At 41.5% G+C, this 24,851-nt stretch overlaps 1 protein-coding gene across 5 annotated transcripts in view; it reads left to right on the plus strand.

Annotated features, from left to right (window-relative positions):
* Window positions 1–23,329, plus strand: part of PPCDC (phosphopantothenoylcysteine decarboxylase) — a 60,753-nt gene extending 37,424 nt beyond the window's left edge. For 3 of the 5 annotated variants that reach the window (XM_007478180.2, XM_001379709.3, XM_007478179.2), the window contains 4 exons: window positions 16,180–16,275; window positions 17,979–18,107; window positions 22,213–22,381; window positions 22,767–23,329. In XM_007478180.2, the coding sequence (XP_007478242.1) occupies window positions 16,180–16,275; window positions 17,979–18,107; window positions 22,213–22,381; window positions 22,767–22,852 (480 nt within the window). In that variant the 3' untranslated portion in view covers window positions 22,853–23,329. The remainder of the gene's footprint in view (window positions 1–16,179; window positions 16,276–17,978; window positions 18,108–22,212; window positions 22,382–22,766) is intronic. The other 2 variants (XM_056799036.1, XM_056799032.1) reach the window with 1 other exon arrangement.
* Window positions 23,330–24,851: the final 1,522 nt, after the last annotated feature.

A 24,851-nucleotide genomic window follows, 5' to 3' on the forward strand; every position in this document is an offset into this window, starting at 1 on the left:
AGGCATGGTGGTGCTCCTGCTGCTACTGGGTCTAGTTGGGCAGAATAATAAGCAATTGGGCGCTGAGAAGGTACCAAAGTCTGAGTTAACTCACCAGAGGCTACTCCTCTTCGCTCATGCACATATAAAGTAAATGGCTTGTTGTAATCTGGGATGCCTAGAGCAGGGGCAGACATGATAGCCTTTTTTAGATCTGATAGAGCTGACAAGTGTTCAGGCTCTAATTTGAGGGGTTCAGGAACCGAATCCTTTGTTAATGCTATAAGGGGTTTAGTGATTTCCCCATAGCAGGGAATCCATTGTCTACAAAACCTTGTTGCTCCTAAAATTGCTCTCAGCTGTTTCTTAGTGGTAGGAGCACTCAATTTTTGAATATTCTCAATTTGTTTTGGAGAAATATAACGAGCACCCGCAGTCAAGATGAATCCCAAATATTCTACTTTTTGGAGACACCACTGAACTTTATCCTTAGAGATTTTATGTCCTCTTTTGTGCAATTCCAAAAGAAGGTGTTTGCTATCTTCTTGACATGTTTTTGCATCTGTTGAAGCCAAGAGTAGATCATCTACATATTTGATTAATTTGCTATTTTTAAATGTTATATTGTCTGTGTCTTGGCTCAAAATTTGCTCAAATAAGCTCGGACTTTCGACATAACCCTGTGGCAGCCGACACCAGGTATATTGTGAGCCCTTCCAGGTGAAAGCAAAAATATGCCTGGAGTTCTCATGTATAGGTATGGAGAAGAAAGCTGAACACAAGTCTACTACTGTAAAGTATGTAGCTGTGGTAGGAATGGATGAAATAATAGTATGTATGTTAGAAACTACGGAGTGTCTCTTTATAACGTGATTATTCACTGCCCTTAAATCCTGTATGAATCTATAGATGTGCTTGCCATCGGGCCCTCTTTTTGGTTTTTTAATTGTCAGGATGGGTGTGTTGTATTCAGATTTGCAAGGGATTATTACTCCCTGTTCTATTAATGAGTTAATAACTGGTGTAATACCCTCAATTGCCTCCTTTGAGAGGGGATACTGAGAGATAGAAGGAGGTGGGCTAGATTTAGTTTTTATCTGCACAGGAACAGCCAACTTAAGTAAACCTACATCGGAAGAAGATGTGGCCCAAAGAGACTCCGGTATATCTTTAGGTATTGCAAAGACGGGATGCTCTTTTTTCTCCTGACTCTCTGAGAGAATTACAGGGAGTAAATTTAAAGATTCCTTTGGTACTTCTAATGATAATGAGCCATCTGGGGAGCAGGTTATTGTGGCTCTGAGTTTGCATAGAAGGTCCCTCCCCAGCAAATTTAAAGGGGAGTCAGGCATCAAAAAGAAGGACTATTGTACCTCTAGGGGTCCTACAGACACCATTCTAGGAGGAAGCCTTTTAACTCTTTGGGTTATTCCTGATACTCCCATTACGTTCTCTGAGCCAACAGAATAACATTGTAAATCAGGTGTTCTCTTTAATACAGACCAGGAAGCTCCGGTGTCTAATAGACAATCATAATAGGTGTTACCCACCTTTAAGGTAACATGGGGTTCATTAGTATGGGGGGGCAGTGGATAGGGACAACGGGTAGTAGGACATCAGGGTCCGGGAAATCAAAGGTTGTATCCTCTGATTCCTCTGCCCCAGCCCCCACCTCCCCCCGGACATCATCATTGTGTTTGGGATATTCCTTGGGCACCCCCCTGAAGGGCATCTCTCTGAGGGTCATTAGTACCTCGAATATTTTTTGGACAAGCACCATTTCTCATATATTGTTGTTGTTCATTATCATTATAATTTTCTTCATTTAGAGCATTGTCATTATTTTCCCAATTCCTATTTCTATAATTCTGGTTTCTAAAGTTCTTATTTCTATATTCATTATAGTTATTTCCATAATCATTATTATAATTTCTAGAATTCTGGTTTCTATAACCATTATCATCATTTCTATAGTTATTATTTCTAAAGCTATTATTAAACTGTGTATTCCTTCCAAACATCTTAAGAAAGGTTCTACATTCCATCATTTTGTGGCCCTTCTTCTCACAGAAGTGGCAAGTAATGGATTGATAATTGGATTTCTGGAGAGGGGCAATTGTCGTTGGTTCATTATCATGCCCACTTTCTAATTTAGTTATCCTATCTATTAAATATCTTATTTTTTTCTTCATTTCCTCCATGTCATCATTATTTTCTTCCTCCTTTTCTTTGTTCCCCTTTAAAACATATATAGCTGTTTTTCGCAATTCTTCAAGGTCCATATCTGACCATCTTGGGCATTGTGTTCTAAAATAATTCTTAATTGCTTTGCAAGAGTTATTTACAGAGATCCTTCTAACTTGTCTTAAACTACTCTCTTTAGTTAGGTCCCAATCTAAGTATCTGTCCCCAAACTCGATTATTCTATCCATAAATCTGGAAGGTGTTTCTTCTTCCTTTTGCTTAATTTTTTCAAGTTCCATCCACTTATCTGTACTGTCTGCACATTCCTTCATTGCCGTGAGGATGGCCTCTCTACAAAGATATAGTTGTAGATAATCCTCAGGATTGTTATAGTCCCATTCAGGATCCTGAGATGGCCAATGTGCTGCATTACGCCCCCGGGTTTTGTTGACATGAGCAATTATTTTATTTTTTTCACGTTCAGTTAAAAAAGCCTGTAGTAAGTTCTCAACGTCCTTGTAAGAAGGATTATACTGAAAAAATATGTCTCCCATCTTTTTTGTTACTAGAAAAGGATCTTGTTCATATGTGGGGATATTTCGTGTAAATTCATTTATTTCTTGGGGAGTAAATGGTATCCTATGTCTTAAAGTCACCACATCCCCATTCCGTCCTATTTCTGGTACTTCTCTTAGAGGAAACAGGCCTCTAGTTGAATTTTGTACCTGTGGGTCAGTTTGACAAGGACAGGTTTCTCTAGGAGGACAAGATCTCCTTTGTGTTGGAATTTGGTTTTCTGTAAGAGAGGGAACATGAGAAACTGGGACTGCAGGGGAAGGGTTTTGGGGATTAAATTCAGTCAAGATTTGCACTGCACGAGAGAAGCAGTCTGTTAACTGGGCTATAGGGAAGGTGTTTTCCATCTCTATTTCAGGGAAGGAAATTTCCTCATTCAAAAGTTCAGAAACAGGTCTGTTTCTGGTAGAGTGGGTGTTTGCCAATTGATCCTGTAAGAAACATTTTAGATCTTCTAATTGGGCTTGCATTTTATCCTCAATTTTTTCTATTTTATCCTCAATTTTTTCTATTTTATCCTCAATTTTTTCCATTTTATCCTCAATATTTTTTATTTTAGCATCTCTAAATATAGTATTGAGGAGTACAAAAATGACAGTACCTATTAATATAAAAATTTGGAGGTATCCTGCATTTCTCAATGCCCTTAATTCTTCAGCTGCCATATAAATGTCAAAGAATGTAGTACTCATTTATATATATATATATATATATATTTTGTAATTATTTCTCTAACAGTCTTCACAAAACACGTGGGGAGCAGGGCAAAGCAACAAACTTTCCACAGGGTTTTTTTTTTTTAATCTAGGAAGTTGTTCCTTAAGGGAAAGGATATTTAGAAACAGCTCTTCCAGCCAGGACTTTAGGGTCCTGTTGCTGAGATTTAAAACAGCTGTTTTCTATCTAACTATCAGAGTCACAAAGCTGGGAAGTATCCGAGATCCGATTTGAACCCAGGACCTTCTGTCTCTAGGCCTGGCTCTCAATCCACTAAGCTACCCAGCTGTCCCTTAAGATTAAAGGGAAGAAAAAGAAAAACTGCTGATTCCAATTTAACTTAAGGAGAAAAGAGAAGAGAGAAAAAGTTTTTTATACTCACGTGTTCTAGCAGCTGTGTCTTTAAGCCAAGTTTGTTGTTAAAAGGGACTAAGTGGTAAGACGGTAGAGTAAAAAGGCAAGGAATTTCAGAAGTTTATTGAGAGAATTCTTTAGACTCCCATGTGGTCAGCCACAATGTGACAAGGACATCACTTTAAAAGACTGATATATATTAATTTAAGGTCGCCAAGGAATTCAGCTATGTAATTCCTAAATGAAAACTCAAGTCAGCAGTCAACCTTTTATGGAGTTATTAATTACAAACAGGAGGAAAAAAGGTATTAGAGAGAGAGAGAGAGAGAGAGAGAGAGAGAGAGAGAGAGAGAGAGAGGGGAGAGAAGGGAATAGGGCTTAAATACCCCCTCTGATTAGGCTGGGCCAAAAGGCCCAAGCCTTTAGATAGCTGAGGCAAAGAAAAGAGATCAGTCCCTATCACTCAAGTGACCAAAATGGAGAAACAGTCTCAGGGGCCTCCACTTCCAGCTTCCTTCAGAGCAAGCTTCTCAGAGCACAACCTCTCAGAGCAAAACCTCTCCAACCAACCTCTCAGTCCTCAGACCCTGCTATCTTTAAGGAAACCATCCAAGTTCCCTCCCCTCAGTTCTCACATCTACCAATTACTGTCCATGTCTTCCCTGTGCCCTTGGTGGCTCTAGCTTAACCCAGGACTGCCCAGAGGTCTGTGGCTTTGCACATGTCTGTTGAAGGTCATATTCTCAAATAATTAAATCTTGATCCTTTGCTGCAGCCCTTCCTAAATCCTGTTACCCTGAGCAGGGTGGAGATTGTAAGTTCCAAGACCTGGTTCTGTCATTCCAAGTATCTCTATTGTATCAATTCTAAAATCAATCATGACTCAAAGAACTTCCTATTCTATGCTTAAGCATAGGTCAAAGCCCTTTCCATTGTTCAGCAAAAGGTTTCTGTCCTAAAGAAATCTTAAGTAGGGAGGAGAATGACCCTCCCATGCCAATGGGGTTCACATTCCAATAGACTATCAGTAGGAAATTTTTCAAGTATGAAATTTCCCAATGGTGAAATTTCCAACATTTATAAGTCTAAGAAATTTTAAGGTTTACACTAGTCAGTTTTTAATCACTCACCACAAGATCATTCCACACAATATCTAGTGTTCAGAGAGACCCTCCAATTCAGCTTCCAAACTGAACTACGAACTTCAACTAGTCCGAACTCCAACTACTGTGAACTTCCAACTAAAAAAATTCCACCTTGAGCTCCTTCCTTTTAAAGAAAATTTTCTTTTGTGTCACCTCCCCTAAATTTTTACATCTACTAATTAGAGTAGCCGTTTTCCCCAGGACTGACCATTCTTAGTTCACATCTTTTTTTATCACCTTCTCTGGGTAGACTGAAACTTCACACCTCTTTTGTTAAGCTTGCCTTTTGTAAGTTGCTTGACCTTTTAGTGATTAATTTAACCGTTATAGGTACTTAGCACCCTTTTGTATTAGATCTAAAAATAGACCTAGCTTAGGTTTCTAGCTTTACTATAAGTATGAGTTAGGGACTTTTTCATTGTTTCATCAGGAGTTTACAACTTTATCTTCCCTTAAGGTACTGTCTGAGCAGGGTGGAGTAATTGTAAAGTTCCCAATACATTCCTGATCAAGTACCTCCATTGTTTGAATGGGGAATAGCTTAACCAAATCTTGTAAGGTAGAGTCCGAGAAATTTAAGATTCACAACCCTAACATACAACTCATACACACACTAACATAAAGTACAATCCACATAGCAGAGAGACTCAGGTCCATTCAGCCAGAAAGATATGCTCCTATGTGCCCTTCTGAGAATGGGATAATTCTACCCTGACTTTGGTGGCCAACTGGTGTGGGTTACTTTGCATATCAAGGTTTGGGGCACATAGGATTTTGGGAGTTCAGGTACAAGGAGAAAAGCAAGCTCACTGTGAGAAAGATTATTTTTGAACACACAGCTGCACTATCCTTAAAAATATTATCATTATTCTAAGCTACAGCCTCCCTTAAGGGGAGACTGTACTATGGTCTTGGGACTGCCAGACCTATCTTAGGGAAAGGAAGCCATGAGGGAGAGGTTGAGAGGAGTCTAAAAGTAGAAAGCTCTTTTACAAGGGAGGTAAGGAAGACCCAGAAAACTTAAGTAACTTCTTTTAAATCATACACTGAGGTCATAGGATTCAGGGCTCAGAAGAATTTCAGCAGTTAGCTAGTCAAACTTCTTTGTGTTAAAGATGAGGAAACTGAGGTACACAAGCTTGAATGACTTGTCCCAGGTCATAAAGGTGGCTCTGCACACAGAGTGAGGATTGAAGTATAGATCTTCTGATTCCAGGTCCTGTGTGACTTCTTCCTGTCTTTCAGCTCATTGAGGGGAATGGCAAAATTCAGATGTTGGGGGAAGGAATGCTTATGTTGGGATTCCTGAGTCAGAAAGCTTTTAGGAATGTGACATTCTGATTGGGAGTGTGTGGGGAATTTCATGGGTGAACCATCCACCCCCTTTCCAGAGTATATATGTCTCTAGCATGTCATGGAACTGGCAGGGCATGTGCTGGGGGCATCCCCAGTTCTCTACAGATGGATTTTTTACTGTTCCATGTGGTTACCCAAACTCTCTCCTTGCTACTCTCTTGCTCCAAGTCAGGGGAGCATTTCTTTTTCAACATAAGCTTCCATTTCTTATGGAAGCAGTGAACACTATAATGTATCAGGTCACTCTTCTCAAATTACGCTTCTGTGGTTTTCAGGACTTGCTCTTCTTTGCTTTGTATCTTGAAATGATCCCAGTTAAAAGCCACCTTTGCCTCTTTCTTTTTTGGTCAGCATCTTTTATGCTTCATTCAAAACTCAGAGCAGGGAGTCACATGGAGGGAGGCTCGATGTCTGGTAGAAGTCAAAAGTTCAGACTTTGGGGTACAGGTGCATCCCATTCAGTTCATTCTCTACAGCCTATATCCAATATTCATCAGAAGCAAACATGGATATATCATCCCAGACTTAATTCCTATTTCCTCTCCTCGAGTCTCAAGGGTCCTTCATTTCTCAGGCTGTGATCACTGACTCTTGTTTACAAGAGCAAGAGTGATTAGGCCCAGAAACTAATCTCATGAAAGATTTTCTCAGAAGAGAAAGTCAAAAATGTTTTTAAAATTTAGTCTGTTCTCATAAATGTAGGAGCTATGTGTGGAAGGATAACAAATTCTCCAAGAACTGCAGTAGCTCATCTGAAATGATGCCATTAAAAAAAAAAAAAAGATATTTGCTCATTGTAATCTGGGGCAGCAGACATGGTACAACCTGGAATTCTGTCATCTGTAAAGAAACCTATTGTCAGGAGCAGGACTTCTTAACCTTTTTTTTGTGTGCCATAGGCCCCTTTGGCAGACTAGTGAAGTCCATTGACCCTTTCTTAGAATAATGCTTTTAAGTAATTAAAGAGAATGCCAAATTTCAATTAGAGGTTAGTGAAAACATGTAATTTTTTCCCATTCAAATTCATGGACCCCCTGAAATCTATATACGAGAGTCTGTGGACTCCAGGTTAAGAATACCTGGCCTTAAAAAAAATTGGAAAATGAGGGGATGCCCTCTGATTGGGGAATGGCTGAACAAATTGTGGTATATGTTGGTCATGGAATACTATTGTGCACAAAGGAATAATAAAGTGGAGGAATTCCATGTGAACTGGAACAACCTCCAGGAATGGATGCAGAGTGAAAGGAGCAGAACCAGGAGAACAATGTACACAGAGATTGATACACTGTGGTACAATTGAATGTAATGGACTTCTCTACTAGTAGTAATGCAGTGATCCAGAACAATTCTGAGGGACTTATGAGAAAGATGCTATCCACATCCAGAGAAAGAACTGTGGGAGTAGAAACCCAGAAGAAAAACAACTGCTTCATCACATGGGTCGATGGGGATATGATTGGGGACTAGACTCTAAGAGATCACCCTAGTGCAAATATCAATAATATGGAAATAGGTCTTGATCAAATGACACATGTAAAACCCAATGGAACTGTATATCAGCTACAGGAGAGGGGTGGCGGGAGGGGAAGGAAAGAACATGAATCATGTAACCATGGAAAAAAATTCTAAATCAATTAAATAAAAATTTCCCCCCCAAAAGAAATAAAATAAAATAAAAAGCAGCTAAAAAAAAAGAGAATACCACCTGGCTTAAAGGAACTGAGTCAGAGTCACCCTTCTTCAGAAGAACCTATGATATTCTTATAAATACTTTCTTTAATGTCATATAGCCCAACCCCTCTACACCTTAGTAGAAAGTTGCGGCATTGTAGCTAAAAAAATTAATCAACTCTTTAGAGAATTTAATTCATAGTGTTTAATGAAGCTCTAAGTCCTTTGCCAGGTCTATGCTCAAAGCCTTTCTGCTTGATAGATTCTGGTAGAGTGAAGCCTTATGAATCCCTAGTCGGATGAGACATCAGAATAATATTTTAGTGGCAGAATCCAAACCACACATAAATGCTAGTTCTATGTTCCATGGGCTTTGCACATTGTTCTGTTAGACATGAGTGTTGTTAAAAAAAAAAAAACCCAACAACATCTGGAACTCATCCCCCAAAGAAGGTAGAGCCCAATTGGAACTGATTTTGATTATGTTGGATAGAGTCTGTTTGATTTAATATTTAGTTTTAATTATAGAACATTTTTATAGAAATGCAATTTTGAATGAAGCTTTCCATTTCATAAAAGTACATTTCCCGTGCCCTCCTCTAATTCTTTGTCATGGCCCTATCCTATTAAGCTTTGATGGCTGGCCCACTGCCTGCAGCATAGACTCTGGCCTACAAAGCTAGGAGGCCTGGGGAGGGACATATTTTATAAGATTGGCCTAGTCGGGAAAAGCCCGTTGATTAACCATCAGTTGGCCACCAGATTAGGAGCTTTTTGGACACAGCAATTCAAGAAATTACTAAGATTTGGATCCCAGGCTAGTAGAATGAGAAGAGCAATGGAGTCAAAAGATCTGGGTCTGACCCTGTTCCTCAGATTCTCTGAGCCTCCACTTCCTCATTTGTAAACTGGAAATTCCATTTAATTCAACATCATTTAGCAAGAATCTTTTAATACACCAGGCACCATGCTGGGCACTGGGGATACCAAGAGAAAAGTGGAGATAAGCCTTGTCCTCAAGGAGTCTGCTTTCTGGGGGGAAGGTAGTAGAGATACCACATTTATACAGATAAGTCAGTATAAAATATAGACGTTTAAACATTACACCCCCCAACCTTTTTCACACTTAATTTACATAGCAAACCTTTCTTTATTGGATAGTGTGAAGGCAAACTTCAGCCTTCCATATCTGATTGTCATGGTGTCACAGACACTGAATTAGTGTTGCTTATCCAGGAGGTGGCCTGGCATATTGGGTCGAGAGCCAGCCTTTAAATTAGTGGAATTCTAATAACTGCCAGCATTGTGACTGGGAGCCAATCATTTAACTGCCCAGAGCCTCAGGCAACTTTCTGGGACTACATGTAAGGTTCAGAAGAGCTGCTGCGTTGGACTCACAAAATGAATTTCCCTGCCGGGAGTACCCCACAAAATGAACTGGTGATTCTGTAAGAAAAGAAAGAGAAGACAACCATATTCATGTATGGTTTTAATGCCTGGAAACCACAGGAGATTTGGCACAACACTTCGGCCCCACATTGCCATTGACCTGCTAACCATTTCTACCAGGGTGTCTCATCAGCATGTCAAATTAGCATGGCCACCTGGTTTTTTAAATCTTTAAACCTGCTTCCACTCCAACCAAACATTTCTATTTTGGTTGAGAATAATCACTTGAGTTCCAAACCTTTGGAACATTCTTCTTACTGCCACCTCCTGCCCACCCAGAAATACACAAGCTCTTCAGCAGGCCAGATCAGGCTCTTTCAGCACCTATAAGCTATCACCTCTTTGCAAAGGAATGGGGGCATCATGAGCATTCTGAAGTTACTGTTGGTCCCTGCATTAATCAGAACTCTGAAGTCTTTCAGAATTGCTTTCCTTTACATCATGATAGTCATTGTGTAAATCGTTCTCCTGGTTCTCCACATTTCATTCCACATCATTTCATACAAATGAATCCTAGTTTCTCTGAGTCTCTCATATTGTCCTTTTTTGAGGCATAGAGATATCAACATTTATATATCATAATTTGTTCAGCCATTCCCAAGTTGATGGGCAAACACTTTGTTTCCAGTTCTTTGCTGCAATGCATAATAGAGATGTAAATGTTTTTGTACTGTAGATCTTGTTTCTCTGTCTTTTATCTTTCTGATGTATATGCTTAGTTGTAGTATTGTTGAGTCAAATTTAGTGGATTTTGTTTTAAATGATCAGATCATCCCAATTCTAATTCTCCTTCATATTGCACTGATTTTTCTTGTGTAAAAGCTTAAAAATTTTCCAAATGTGAATTTTGTTCAATGTAGTAAAAAATGTGAGTTTTGTAGATCATCTCTATTCCATATTTTTTAAAGAATTCGCCATCCCTGTTTATGAAAAGTATCTCCTTTCCCTCTCTGCTCATTTGTTTATGATATGACCTCTTATATGACTGTTATCCAGTTTTCTCAGCAGTTTTTATCCTATAGGGAGTCCTTCCTAAGTAGTTCAGTTCCTTGTGTTTATCAAACATAATACTATATCCATTTGCACTAGATCTTGCTAACCTATTAATTAACTTCCCATTTTTAAAAACCAGTACTAGTTTTGATGATTACTGCTTTTTGATATAGTTTGAGGTCTAGTATGGTAAGTCTCTCCTTCATTTCTACTTTTTATCCTTATTTCCCTTGAGATTCTTGAACTTTTGGCTCCATCGGATTGTTAAAAATTATTTCCTCCAATTTTATAAATTGAACTTTCGGTTATTTAGTATGACACTGAGTGGGATAGGGTCACAAACAGTGGACCTCACCAGTGTAATAAGTTCACAAATTCAGAGTTGAGAAGCCAAAGTATAAGATAGCATTTTATTTTTTCGTGAAAGAGGACATTTTCAACTTTGAATGCTTAAGGAATGTCAAAGTATTGAATTAAAAGAACCTATTTATAGGGCAGTGATGGTGAACCTTTTAGAGATGGAGTGCTGCTGTCCTCCCAGACCAAGTGCCATGCTCCTCCCCTCCATGAGTACCAGGCACACCCTTCTCCCCTCACCCTTTACCCCACACAGGGGAGGGAGAAAATCTTCTCATTGGGCTGCTGGGTGGAGGGGCTGATGAAGTGAGGAATATTCTCACCAAGTGTAGAGCGGGGGTGGGGAGTGGCCCAAGCTTCCTGTTCCCCTCCAGCTCTGCCACCTGTGATCTATATTACCCTTACCCACTGTGTGCAGGTACAGGGAGGTGGGGTGGAAAGGAGGAGGGGAGCAGCTCCACTTGAGTCTCTCTGCCTTTCTAGTAAGGAACTTGGGGGTAGGGGGGAAGGGAAGCTGAGTGCCCATAGAGAGCACCCTGCATGCCATCTTTGGTACCTGTGCCGTAGGCTCACCATCACTGCAATCATAAAAAACCTCTCCTCATCCCCAATTCCCTTCTCCCATTCTTTGTTCCAGACAGACTCCAAGGCATTATAACCATGATGTCCAGGTTAGGGTTTGAAGAACAGTAAGTTCAAATATGTAACAAGGTATATATATGCAAAGGGAACATGAACATTCTTTGATACTATGACATCTTCAAGAGATAAGGAAGTTACTAAGTTGTGAATTACCCTTGGATGGAGACTTCTTGCCTCTGGAAAACTACTCAACCCCTTACGATTTTTGAAATTTAAAGTGGACAGGCCAAAGGTTTTGTTTTTAGAGAAGAGGGTATTCTTATTCTAATTTTTTAACTGGATCCTTGAAAATATTGGGGTACAGGCTAAGAAAAGTTTAAAAGTACTTCTTGTGAAAAAGGATCCATTCAACACTAAATCTGTACATTAACATAAATGGTAGTATTATTTTAAATCATATTCTTATGGCCCATTCATGAATTTCTGTCCAATTATTTCTTTTTCCTACTTAACTTAAAAAAAATTTTTTTAAGGGGGGGCAGCTGGGTAGCCCAGTGGATAGAGAGCTAGCCCTAGAGACGGGAGGTCCTAGGTTAAAATCTGGCCTCAGACACTTCCCAGCTGTGTGACCCTGGGCAAGTCACTTGACCCCCATTGCCTAGCCCTTACCACTCTTCTGCCTTGGAGCCAATACACAGTATTGACTCCAAGATGGAAGGTAAGGATTTAAAAAAAAAATTTTTTTTTAATTACACATAGAAATAATTTTTGACAGTCTGATATTTTGTGATTCAAATTTTCTTCCTCCCTTATGCTCCCTCCCCAAGGTGGTAAATAATCTTTTATAGTTTTATATACCAGTGCTGTCATGCTTTACATAGTTCCACATTCCTCATGTCATGAAAGAAGACATATCACACATATAAGAAAAACTCATGAGGGAAATATAGTGAAAAATTGCATGCTTTGATCTGTGGTTAGACTAACAATTCCTTCTTTGGCTGTAGGTAGCATTTTTTATCATGAATCTCTTGTGCTTCCCTTGTGTGAAAATTTAACACTATCCAGTACCCCTTTTTTGGCACCCCAAGACAATTTTTGGATATTAAAGGGAAAAAAGTTTAAGATTGAAACTACAACATGTTTATTCCCCTACCCCCTTGCTGAATAAGAGTGCAGATAAAGCTTTTTGTTTATTGTAAACACGCCCCTTAGGGTACTGGAATAGAGAAAAGTGGACATGCCCACTGTGTAGCTATACTAAAGTTCTCTGTGACTTCTGGCATATTCAGAGTTCCTTGTCTCTTGCTCCTGATGACTCCTAGCACCCAGAATACCTGCCTCTTGTCCAGAGTGAGATCTGAGTCAGAAAGGCTTGGGTAAGGAACATCATAAAGTGCATAAATTGGAGCATCAAGAGGAAGTGGGGGCTTTTTTCCTTTGGATCAGAGTAAATAGGTGTTCAGTGGGGGCTGAGTCTCAGGAGGAAAGGCAGTTGGCCAAGCATAGCAGGCACCTTCTTTTTCACTGGTCCACTTTTTATTATTTAATTATTATAATTGAAAATCCAGTCTCTAGAAAATTTTAATCATAATACTTGGAAACTTGCTTTGTTGATAATAGTTGATAATAGTTTAGTCCTTCACAGTTGGTAATTGTACAATATTTCTGTTACTGTCTATCTACATTGTTTTCCTGGTTTTACTTGCTTCACTTTATATCACTTCATATAACCCTTTCTAGGTTTTTCTAAACTCATCCTGTTTACCATTTTTTATGACACAATAGTATTCCATTATAGCTATATACCACAACTTGTTCATCCATTCCCCCCAATTATATCTTGAATTAGATGTCGTGAAACTATCTTAAACCTTGCAGGTCCAAAACTGAACTTATCTTTTCCCTAAAACCTTTTCCTCTTCCTTACTTCCCTATTACTCTTGAAGTCACCTCCATTCTCCCAGTCATCTAAATTCTCAATCAAGGTGCCCTCTTTGATTCTTTACTCACTCAGTCTGCATATCCAATTAGTCCTATTTGATTCTACCTTCTTTATATCTGTCATATACATCTTATTTTCTTCTATGATGCTGCTGTCACCCTGGTACAAACTCCTTGTAATCTCACACCTGAACTATTCTAAGCTGCTCTTCCTGCTTCAAGTCTCTCCCAAGTCTGGTTCATTCCCCAAGGAGCTGCCAAAGTGATCCTCCTAAAGTTTAGGTCTGACCATGTTGCCTACTTACTTCACTTTAGTGGCTTGCATTTACCCCAAGGATCAAATGTAAAATTCTCAGTTTGGCTTTTAAAGTCCTTCAAAACCTGACCCCTTCTTACCTTTTCAATCTTCTTACATATCTTTTAACTCTTCTCCAGTACACAGCAATCCATTGACACTGGCTTCCTTGCTGTTCCTCAAATAAAACACTACATCTCTGGACCATGTTATCACTAACTGGCCTCTATGCTTGTAGTCTTCTCTCTCCTTATCTCTAGCTCATAGCTTCCCTGGCTTACTTCAGACCCCAGCCAGAACCCCTCCTTCTTCAAGAAGCCTTTCCTGATCCCTCTTAATGCTAGTCTCTTTCTTCTGAGTTTATCTTCAATATGTCTTATAATAATTGTGTGCTATCTCCTCCCTGGAGTCTCAAAGATACTTTGAGTTCCTTGACAACAGGATATTTTTTGCCTTTCTTGGTTTTCCCATCACTTAGCACACTACCTGACACATAGTGAGTGCTTTAAGTTTTGTGGTTGTATTTTCATAGGTCTCAACTGTGTCTTTGTAGATATTCTCCATTGTCCTTTCCATTTACATTATTATAGTCATTGTGTGTCTTATATCACTTCATATCAATTCATTTAAATATTCCCATGCTTCCCTATGTTCTTCATAGTCATCATTTCAACATAGTAATATTCCATTATTTTTGTATACTTCATTTTATTTAGCCATTTCCTGTTTACAGACAGCTACCTCGTTTCCAAGTTCTTTACTGCTACAAAAAGTGCTGCTTTAAGTGTTTTGGGAGTTATAGAAATTTTCTTTCTTTGTCCTCCTTTGGCCAGATGCCTAGCAGTGGGATTACTAGGTCAAAGAGTATGGACATTACAACCACTTTCTTGGGATAAATTTAATTCGTTCCCAGAATGTTTGGACCAATTCACAGTCAACAGCAGTGTATTAGTGTGCCCATCCTACTATAACCCTTCTGCAGCATTGACTATTCCTGTCTTCTGTCATCTTTGCCTAAGTGACACATGTGGGAAGTGACACCTCAGACTTGTTTTGATTTACATTTCTCTTATCATTAGTGATTTGGAGCAGTTTTTCATAAAATTGCTAATAATTTGTAATTATTCTTCAGAGAACTGTTTATTTGTATCCTTTGACTTCTTATAGGGGAAAGGCTCTTGACTTTATATGTTTGTGTTAGGTTTCTCTATATTTGGGGTATCAAATCTTATCAGAGATAGTTGGTGCAAAGATTTTTTTCCAAGTTGACAACTTCCCTTCTTATCTTAATTGATTTTGTTCATCCAAAACGTATCAATTTCATGTGATCATACTTTCCTATTTTATTTTTGGTGATCAGGAGGGGCACATTCATTTCTAAAATAGATTGTTAATGCTATATTTTGCTTTTATGTCACCTATATTTCCCCCTTATTCTCTGCTTTCTACTTCCTCCTAAAGAACTATCTCTCAAAGAAAGACTAAAGAGGGAAAAATATTCATCAAAACCCATTTATATCTTTAAAGAAGTCTGATGTTACATACAATATTCTATAATCATGGACCCCTATCTCTGCAAAGGAGCAAGGGGAGATATCTTTTCATTTCTTCTTTAGATCAAGCTTGCCTTTTATATTATACCACTAAGTTTCCATCCATAGTTTTTCTTTTTCTTTCAATTTACATTATTCTTGTCATGTATATTGTTTCCTTGGTTCTATGAACTTTCCTTTTTATCAGCTTATCTGTCTTTCAAGACTCCTCTGTATTCATCATATTGTTTCTTATGGCACAATAATCTATGTTCATGCACCATAGTTTGTTTAGTTGTTCCCTAATACATGGGCATGCACTTTCCAGGTCTTTGCTACCGTAAGAGTACTTGTATAATTATTTTGGTATTTGTGGGTCCTTTTTTTTTCTGTCTTTGATCTCCATGATCTAGCAGCAGAATATCATTTTAATTACAAATTTTATGTGATTCCAAATTGCTTTCTAGAATAGTTGGATCATTTCACAGTTTTACCAAGAGTACATTTGAGTGCCTGTCTTTTCATAATCCCTCTATAAATGACTATTCAAGAAATGCAAAACTCTCATGTTGTCTGCTAGGTGTGTTTTGGCTCTAGGAAGCAGGATAGGCTATTCTCTTAGCAGTGAATCCCCTGCACCTTTCTGTCCTAATAACTTTTGAAGAGCTGCTTTTCTTTCTCAGTGCCCTCTCTCTCATCTCCTTGGCTTCTGTTTCTCAGCCTCCCTTTGCTAATGTGATGGGCTACTGTTGATTTATATACACCAGGAACCCAGTGACTCATTCCTAAACAGCTCAGCAGCCCTACCCACTCAGCCTCCTTCAGATAGGAACTGAAACCACAGGCACCTGGTGGGGTCTGACCTTTGGGCTGCGGAAGAAGTGCTATGCAAACGTGAGAAATGGTCTGATGGGGGTGTGGGGAAATTGTCCTTAAAGGCCCTGGCTAAAGCAAGCCCATTCTCTAGACTGCAAGCCCTCTTAGACCTTCAGACTTTTGGATAACTATTTTCTCTTTTCTCTTCCTTCTTCTTTTCTGGCAGTTGGATGTGGCAGTAGTGACTACGGAGAGAGCAAAACATTTCTACAATCCTTGTGATGTTCCTGTCACCCTCTACAGTGACACTGATGAATGGGAGGTCAGTGCTCTGGACCCCTGGGCCCAAACTCCTTACTATTTCTGCTTCTTTCCACCCACAAGCATTCTCTTGTACTCTGCCAAACCAGATCAGAAGGTTCAGACGTGTGTCAGTGGTTAGGACCTCACATGCTAACGGAACATGGAAAGTATTTCTCAAGCCATCCACCAGCTATGCTAGGTTGCCTTAAATCCACTGAAAGCCCAGAAATCCACTCTCTGCTTCCAAGCAGAGGGCCTTTGACCTAGCCCAGGGTTGATTCCTCTTATCCTTATCTTGCTCATTAAAACCACAGAGGAGCTCATTTTGTACTCTTTGTCCACATCACTTGGAACTGTCTTCACTGTCATGAGCTTATCCAGTCATTTCCCTTATCCTCCCTGCAGGATTCTAGTATCTTACAGCAGGGAATTCCATGTGCTGATTTATCAGCCATAAACTATAGACTGTAGGCAGTTCTCCCAATAGGTTTTTAGAATATTTAGAATAAGAAAAATTTTGCTTGGTCTACAAAATATAGTTACCTCAGGCTCACTAAACAGTGCTCTTTGTTTCCTTCTGACCCTTTTCCTTTCGTTCCCTCCTTTCTTCTTCTCCTAACCCTCTCTGCTTCTTTTCATTGGTTTGGAAAACCAAGCACCTTAAGCTGGTGGCTGACTTGGAGCTCCCCTGAAGATGAAACCATGAACTAGTAGAATGTTAGCTTCTTTGTCTTTTCTCTTTGCTGTCTCAAACACCTCTGAATAAATTCAAATCCAAATGCAATTGGATTGAGTAGAGGCATCTTGTTCCTTTTATTAAAAGAAAGAACACAATTCTGTTCCCTCAAGAATAAAAACCGAATTTAAGGAGAGAAGGGAAGTAAAACCTGTTTGTTCCTAGTCCTGATTTCTTTTCTTTTTTTTTAAATTTTATTTAGTCAATTTAGAATATTTTTCCTTGGTTACAAGAGTCATGTTCTTTCCCTCCCTTCCCCCCAACCTCTCCTGTAGCCGATGTGCAATTCCACTGGGTTTTACATGTGTCCTTGATCAAAACCTATTTCCATATTGTTATGTTTGCATTCGGGTGATCATTTAGAGTCTATATCCCTGATTATCCCCATCAACCCATGTGATCAAGCAGTTATTTTTCTTCTGTGTTTCTGTTCCCACAGTTTTCCCTTTGAATGTGGATAGTGTTCCTTCTCATAAATCCTGATTTCTTTTAAGATCAAGGTTCTTGAGCTTTTTTTGTGTCATAGACTGCTTCAGAAGGTGATCTGGGGAAACCCATGTACTCCTTGGAATGTTTGTTGCCCACATTTGTAATCGAAGGAAATATTAATTTTAGTTAACTGTAAATGAAAATAATGATGTAAAATTTTTTTTTCCTTTTGAAGTCCCAGAGTTCTCAAGTGAAGATTACCTGCTGTAAGGTTTTTGGCTTACCAGCCTCTACTTTCACTGGATCAGCAAGCACATGCAAAGGGAAGGTTGGGGAATTCCTATCTTGGGTGCATGCTTGTGCATTTCTGGTGCAACCCAACAGAGTCAGCATATTAGTCTGTATTTGTGAAAGCAGTGGGCCCTGTGCCCTCCACTTCCTGGGAGAATGTAAGCTCCCTAACGTCAAGGTTTCTTTGTTTATGTCTCTAGTGCCCTCACATAATAGCACTTGATAAATGTTTGCTGGGTTGAATTGATGTCACTTTCTGTTTCCAGTTGTGGAAGTGCCGCTCTGACCCTGTCCTGCACATTGACCTTCGGAGATGGGCAGACCTCATGGTGGTCGCTCCTCTTGATGCTAACACACTGGGAAAGGTGGCCAGTGGCATCTGTGACAACCTGCTGGTAAGTGATCCCTTGTGCTCCACCTGCCTGTTGAGTTGGCAGTACCATTCCTGCCAGTATTAGGCCTTCTCACTTTTTGCCAGACTGCTATAGTCAGAGTAAGGGTGTCTCAGGATCACCTGACTGTTGGTACCTCATCTTGCCTCAGGAGAAGAGGTTTATTCCTCAGACCTTGTCCTCCTTGTATCCAGGAAGGTAAATAGGCTAACTTCTGAGGAACTGACATGCCAACAGCATGGCACTGGTTAAAGGCATCTTTATGGAGTCCATCATCCCTTGTCACTTTTTTCCATGCTTTCTTTCTTTTGGGCTCTGTGTGTCTTTCTCTTTCTCCTGTTTTACCCCTCTCTCTTGTCCATTTTCCAATACTTCCCTAACAGCCCATTTCATTAAATTTTTTTTTTTTAGTTTGGATGTCCCAGTCTCAATAAGGGTAAAAATACAAGGACTATTAGTGGGCCAGATCCAGCTCTTAATCTGTTCCATTTCTGACCTGGACCAGTTCCCCACCTCCTTATGCAGCCATGGGGCTCACCATGTTGATGTCAGATGTAGTATGGATATCCAGCACAGTGGGCTTCGTGGGCTACCTCTCAGGACTCCTAATGTTGTCCTACAGTCTTTCAGGCAGCCCAGATAACACGTGTGGGCAACCATACCTGGCTGTTCTCATCTTATCTCTCCTTGCCTTTCTTTCCCTCTCTTCTACCCACCACTGGCTTCCCCCTTCATCTCCACCAGATCAAGTCTGAAAATATATATGTGAGATCAGATAAGTGTGTTTACTTCCTCTCAGTCCTCATTCAGAAGCCCTGCTGCTCTCTCATGCACCCCTGTTTAGCTTGAAGCTTAAGCTGCAGGACTATGGTGCAGATTTTGTGTCACTTAGAATTAGCTTGGCATAGTAGAGAGAGGAAGTAAGAAATAGCTGATGGAATGCATGGGGTGAGTAGCAAAAGCAAAGGCATCCAGACTTTAGGAGGTGAAGGTTCTCAGAGACCCAAGGGCTTCAAAGGAATTCTGTCCTGGAAAGAATGCCCTGGTATTTTAGAAAGATCCTGACCTAGAGGGCAGAACTAGAACCAACCTTGGCAGACTGGGGAGACTAAGTGACAATGTCCACTTGTCAGGGCCATATTATGGCAGGGCATCTCATTTGTGCATAAGTTGGGCCATATGGGCCTGAGGTCCCTTCAGACTCTGATAGTCTATGAAGAGGATAATTTAATATGCCTTAGGTTCATCCAGCCCCATTTTTGGTCTGTAGATCAGAGCTTCTTCTTAGATTGCTTCCTTCCCTCTCAACCCCCTCATTTATGAGTATTGATGAGTACTTTCTGTGTCACGTAAGAGATAAACCATGCTCCTCAGAGGGTAAGCAATGTTCTCAGGGTCACAGTGGGACAGGCAGGAGCAAGACCATAACCCAAGTCTTCTTATTGGCAACTAGGCCTTCTCCCAACTCTGGCCCGGCACACTTCTCTCTAACAGAGCTGAGGTGCCCTACTGTGTGTGTGTGTGTGTGTGTGTGTGTGTGTGTGTGTGTGTTTAGCACGTGATAGGGTGGTGATGAATCTCCCACCTTTCTGCTCTGCATGCACCATGTGATTGTGAACAGTGCTCAGATTCAGGGCCTGTGGTTTGAGTTCTGTCCTCTAGAGGGATATTAGAAAAGGCAGATGCTTGGGTTGACCTGTGCTTCTGCCAGGAATGGCATGTGCTGAGTGACTGCTCCTAAAGCTCAGGCTGGCCAATTTAAATGGAAAAGGGTTATCTAGGCCCACAGGCAGATTCTAGATGGGAGCCAAGAGGAAATGTGACTGAAAATGCTCATTCACTGCACACCTTTCTGTTGCTTTATTGGTGGAGGAAGTGGGAAGAATTTCTGGTGCTTTAGGTAGCTTTTCAGGCAGGCCTGTGTAGGTAGCAGGTCTTGTCTGCCTTCCTGCAGGATGGAACCTTGGAGCTCCAAGAGCTGAACCAAGGAGCTCAGAGTGTCTGTTTTGTGTTGGTTCGGCCTCTCAATAGAAATGTGTCCTGGCCCTGCACTGAAAGGGGCTCTCACCTGCTTCAGCCCCTGGCATGACTTCCTCCTTATCATGTCACACATTAGCATTCCCAGAAAGTACTGAGGCATACAGACCACTGTTTCCTATTCTGACACCTGAAGCTAGGATTGAAGGAAAGAAGAATGACCCTGGGCAGCTGCCTGGACAGAGGAACACCTCTTCTACAGAGAGGCCCTCTCTCTCAGGGCCTAAGGATCAGAGGGGAACTCAAAGGCCATCTTGTTCAGTTCCTGCCCAGATGAGAACCCTTGCTCCAGTATTCTCCAACAAGGGGCACTCAGCCATATTGAATTGGGAGCTCCTTCAGGGCAGGGGCTTTCATGGCTGGCACATAGTAGGTGCTTAATAAATGTTGATTAATTGATTGATTAGCCATATCCCACCCAATCTGCAAAGGCTAGTTTAATTCCTCCTTCCTGAACAAGGTCCTTACTAATAACACCAGCCTCCCCCCCTCATTTCTCTGTTTGTGGCTATCTCTCTGTCCCTCTCTGACCCCAATTCGTTTTGTCGCCTACTATCTGCAACTTAAAATAACCAAGTCATATGAGGTATAACTATAAAGACTCATCTTTTTAAAAAACAATCAAGCAAACAGAAAAGAGAAATGATGCCTCTATCAGTGGTCCCTCCAGAGAGTCACATTGAGTGGTGTTGTGGCTTGTATACTGGACACAGTGTGACCCTCAGGAGAGTCCCTATCCTCCAGAGTCCTGAGTTTGAGTCATGGCTCCTGTAGCTCACTAACCATGGGACCATGGGCAGCTCCCTTCTCTCTCTCTGCTTATAATATCTACCTTTCAGAGTTAAGAGAATCAGTTTTCAGTAAGTAACAAGGCGATAAATGGGAGCTATCACAGCCTCCCTTTCCCCCAGAGAAGCTACTGGTCCCCTAAGTATTTTTGTTTTGGGCATCTTTCCTGTGTCCTACCATCCTTATTTGGTTTAGTGAGATAGCCTGGAGACCTGTCAGACACCCTGTTTTTCTTTAACTGCGAGAACAGAGAGCCAGCTCTCAGAAGCCTCTAGTGAATGGCAGTATAGCACAGTGGGGCTCAGGGCACTGGATTGGGGGGGGGTTCAACGACGTAGAGTGAATCCTGCCTCTGCCATGTATTACCTGGGAGACCTAACTTTCCATTGCCTCCAATTCCTCATTTGTAAAATGCAAAGATTGGATAGATTGCTGCAGTGTCCCTCCCAACTCCGTAGCTGTGATCTCGTGGCAACTCCAGTGCCCACCAGGAGGCTCTGCCATGGGTTTTACCTTCCCTGGAGCTGGGAACAGTCTTAAGGGAGAGATTAGGAGGGGAGAGTAGCTGATTACTGGGTTCCCATGCAGCTTGTGAGCTAGACACTGTGGGAAGAAGGAAAGAAGTCACAAGATTTAGACCCTGCCTTCAAAGAGAAAGACAGTGTGGCATAGAGGAAATAGCCATGTCCTTGGAGTCAGGAAACCCAGGTTCAAATTCTGGCCCAAGCAGTTACTAGCTCTATCTGACTGAACTTCTCAGTATCTTAGATTCCCAAATGTGTTGGGGTAGGTTATGGGCTCAGACTCTCTGCCTCCTGATGCTTTGCACACTAAAGCTCTATAGAAATGAGTTGTGTTACAACTAAGGTGCTTCCTGTGCAGCAGGGCTGGTGAGGTGTGACTCTAAAGTAATAGTTAACAAATAGTAGGAGGCAGTGTTTGCTAAGCAACAGATGATTGGTTAAAAAGCACAAGTGCATCAGAAGATGGAAGAGAGAGCTCCCAGTGAGGGGCACCATCTGGGAAGGCTTCATGGAAGCCAGGCCTTGCAGAGCAGGAGGAACTTACTCAGCACAGAGAGGAAGAAAAAGTGTTCTGGGCCAAGAGAAATGAAAGCATGAGGTGAATAAAGCAGCAGGGCCTTCATTAACAGCTGGGATGTGGCCAGGCTAGGACATCCTGGCCATGGAAGTGACCTCACCTCTGCCTGAGGAGGGGACAGATGAGCCTCTAGCTGGAGTCTAGAACCAGGGGTGAGCAATACTGTCCCCCTTCCTCACAGACCTGTGTTATCCGGGCCTGGGACCGAGCAAAACCCCTTCTCTTCTGCCCGGCCATGAACACTGCCATGTGGGAGCATCCCGTCACAGCCCAGAATGTGGAGCAGCTGAAGGGCTTTGGCTATACTGAAGTTCCCTGTGTGGCCAAGAAACTTGCATGTGGGGATGAAGGTAAGGCCTCCTGAGCCCTGACTCAGGCCCTTCTCTGACTCCTTGTCCCACTAGGCCTATCCCAGGAAGCTTCTTCCACCTCCAATCTAAAGGGATGGTCCTTGGACAGGGTCAGTCATTGGGGTTACAAGAATGGGAAGGGTGGTCAGACCAGGTGGGCCCCATGCAAGTCTCTGCCTGTTCAGCAGCATGTCAAGGTTCGCATCCTCTTGTTAATTCTGGAAGGAGCAGGACTTCAGCTTCCCTGGCTCCTTTTCCAAACCTGGTATTTGGGGATGCCCAAGTGGCTTCATTAAAGGCTGCCTTTTATAGGGCATTCCCTTCTCTTTGGGACAGAGTGCCCCTGCCGCACCTCAGATTTCTCTTCAATGTCTTTGTTCTTCAGGTTTGGGGGCCATGGCTGAAGTCTGGACGATTTTGAGGAAAGTGAAAGAAATCCTTTTGGAGCGGGACTTGCTACTTCAGAGTTGAGTCAAGAAACAGTTCATACACCAGTCTGCATTCAGCCAGTTTTCCAGGAAGAAGAAACAGTAACACTGACAAGACTTTTGCTGTGAGCAGTCCAGTCCTAGGTGGAGTCTGGCCTAATCTCAGCCTCTGTAGTCAGAAAGTGGCCAGGATGAACTGGAGTTTCTCAGTCTCAGGTCTGACCTGGGGCCAGTCTAGAACATTGCTTTCCCGGGATTGGTGTCTCTTCCCAGGAGCAAACTGGCTACCAGAGCAGGGATCTAGTGCCATTGGAATTTCTTTCTTGACTCCTTTGGGGGTGCAAATGGCAATCCTTTCCAGCCACCTTGCTCTAGTATTGCCTCGGTGTAAGACGGTCACTTTCTCTGATAGTCGTTTGGATTGTTTTCCTTGAATGTGGGAAAGCTCATGTTTATCACTTGTGTCTCATCTGCATTGGTGGGTTGAGAAATTGAGATAAAAGAATTATGTGCATCATAACGGAACTGATTTTAGACTCATTCTTAGCTATAGATTCCCAGACCAGCTGCATCCCTTGCCATTTGGTTGATATCTTGGTTCCTAGCCTAAGGGCTAAGACCCCATTTGAATCAGGGAGCACAGTGCTTCTATTCTTCTCTTACTCCTCTCCTGTAAGCTCCTTGAAGTCAGAAATTATGTCTTGTATCTCCTTATGCCCTTTGGTGCCATGTGATTGATCATGTTTTTCTTCTGTGTTTCTCCTCCCACAGTTCTTTCTCTGGATGTGGATAGCATCTTTCTCATAAGTCCCTCAGATTTGTCCTGGATCATGGCACTGCTGCTAGTAGAGAAGTCCATTACGTTCATTTGTGCCACAGTGTATCTGTCTCTGTGTACATTGCTCTCCTGGCTCTGCTCCTTTCACTCCACGTGAATTCCTGGAGGTCCTTCTAGTTTACATGGAATCCCTCCAGTTTATTATTCCTTTGAACACAATAGTATTCTATCACCAATAGATACCACCATTTGTTCAGCCATTCCCCAATCGAGGGATACCCCCTCATTTTCTACTTTCCAAAATCATGTTCTTAAATGTATAACATACATAGGATTACAAAGGAAATTTACTATATTTAAAGAGAGACGTAATTTTTCTTCCCAAGTTCATGAACCTCCAGGAAGTTATGGACTCCTAAGGGGTCTATGGATAGGTTAAAAATCCTTTGGCATTGAAGCAATCAGAGAGACCAGCTAGGGGCTGCTATAGCAATTCCAGGATGAGGAGAAGGCCTGGGTCAAGGAGATGGCAGAGGGAATGTACCTAAGAGTTCCTTCTATTAAAATCAACAGCATTTGGAAACCAGATAAAAGGACTTCCCACTTATCTGTTGTCCTTGTAGTTCTGTGTCTTTAAAGAGGGGTAGAGCCCATGACCTGATCCTAATGGCCATCACCTGATTAGTATCCAAGTTCTCTGTACCTGTTTAGAACTCTGGCAGCCAGATCCTTGGAAGGTCCCTGTGGAGCAGCTGCCTCATAATATCTCTCCTTTCCCTTCCCACATCTTCTTGAGCATTTGTTGTGGTTTCCAGAACAGCAGACAAGTCATAGGATGAGAGTTTGCATGTGAGAGAAGAATTGGGGTGGCAACAAGCCATGCTGAGGAATGGCTTGTTTATGCTGAAGGCTTCCTGGAAAAACCACACTTTTCTCCCTGGCATTGCACATGCCACTGAGGCAGTGTGCTTGGCCTGGGCCTCTCTTCTGTCTTTGACTCATGTTAAACAAGGCTTGGCTTGACTAGGGTGGTGGGGATGGTGGCACCAGATTCCTGTCTCAAGGACTACCTAGGAGCCTTGGAAATACCTTGGAGCTGATACCTTGGAAAGTTGGTTCTGAATGCTCACGGAGTTGTCTTGCAGAAACATTTGGGAACTGTCGCTCTTGCTGGAATAAGCTGATCTCTCAGCAGGCTTATCATCCAGATCACATGCTTGCCCCTTTGCCCGCTGGCCTAGATAACAGAACCCTGGGGACTGGA

The sequence above is a fragment of the Monodelphis domestica genome, chromosome 1 (genome assembly GCF_027887165.1).
Source record: "Monodelphis domestica isolate mMonDom1 chromosome 1, mMonDom1.pri, whole genome shotgun sequence".
In the NCBI taxonomy this organism is placed as follows: Eukaryota; Metazoa; Chordata; class Mammalia; order Didelphimorphia; family Didelphidae; genus Monodelphis; species Monodelphis domestica.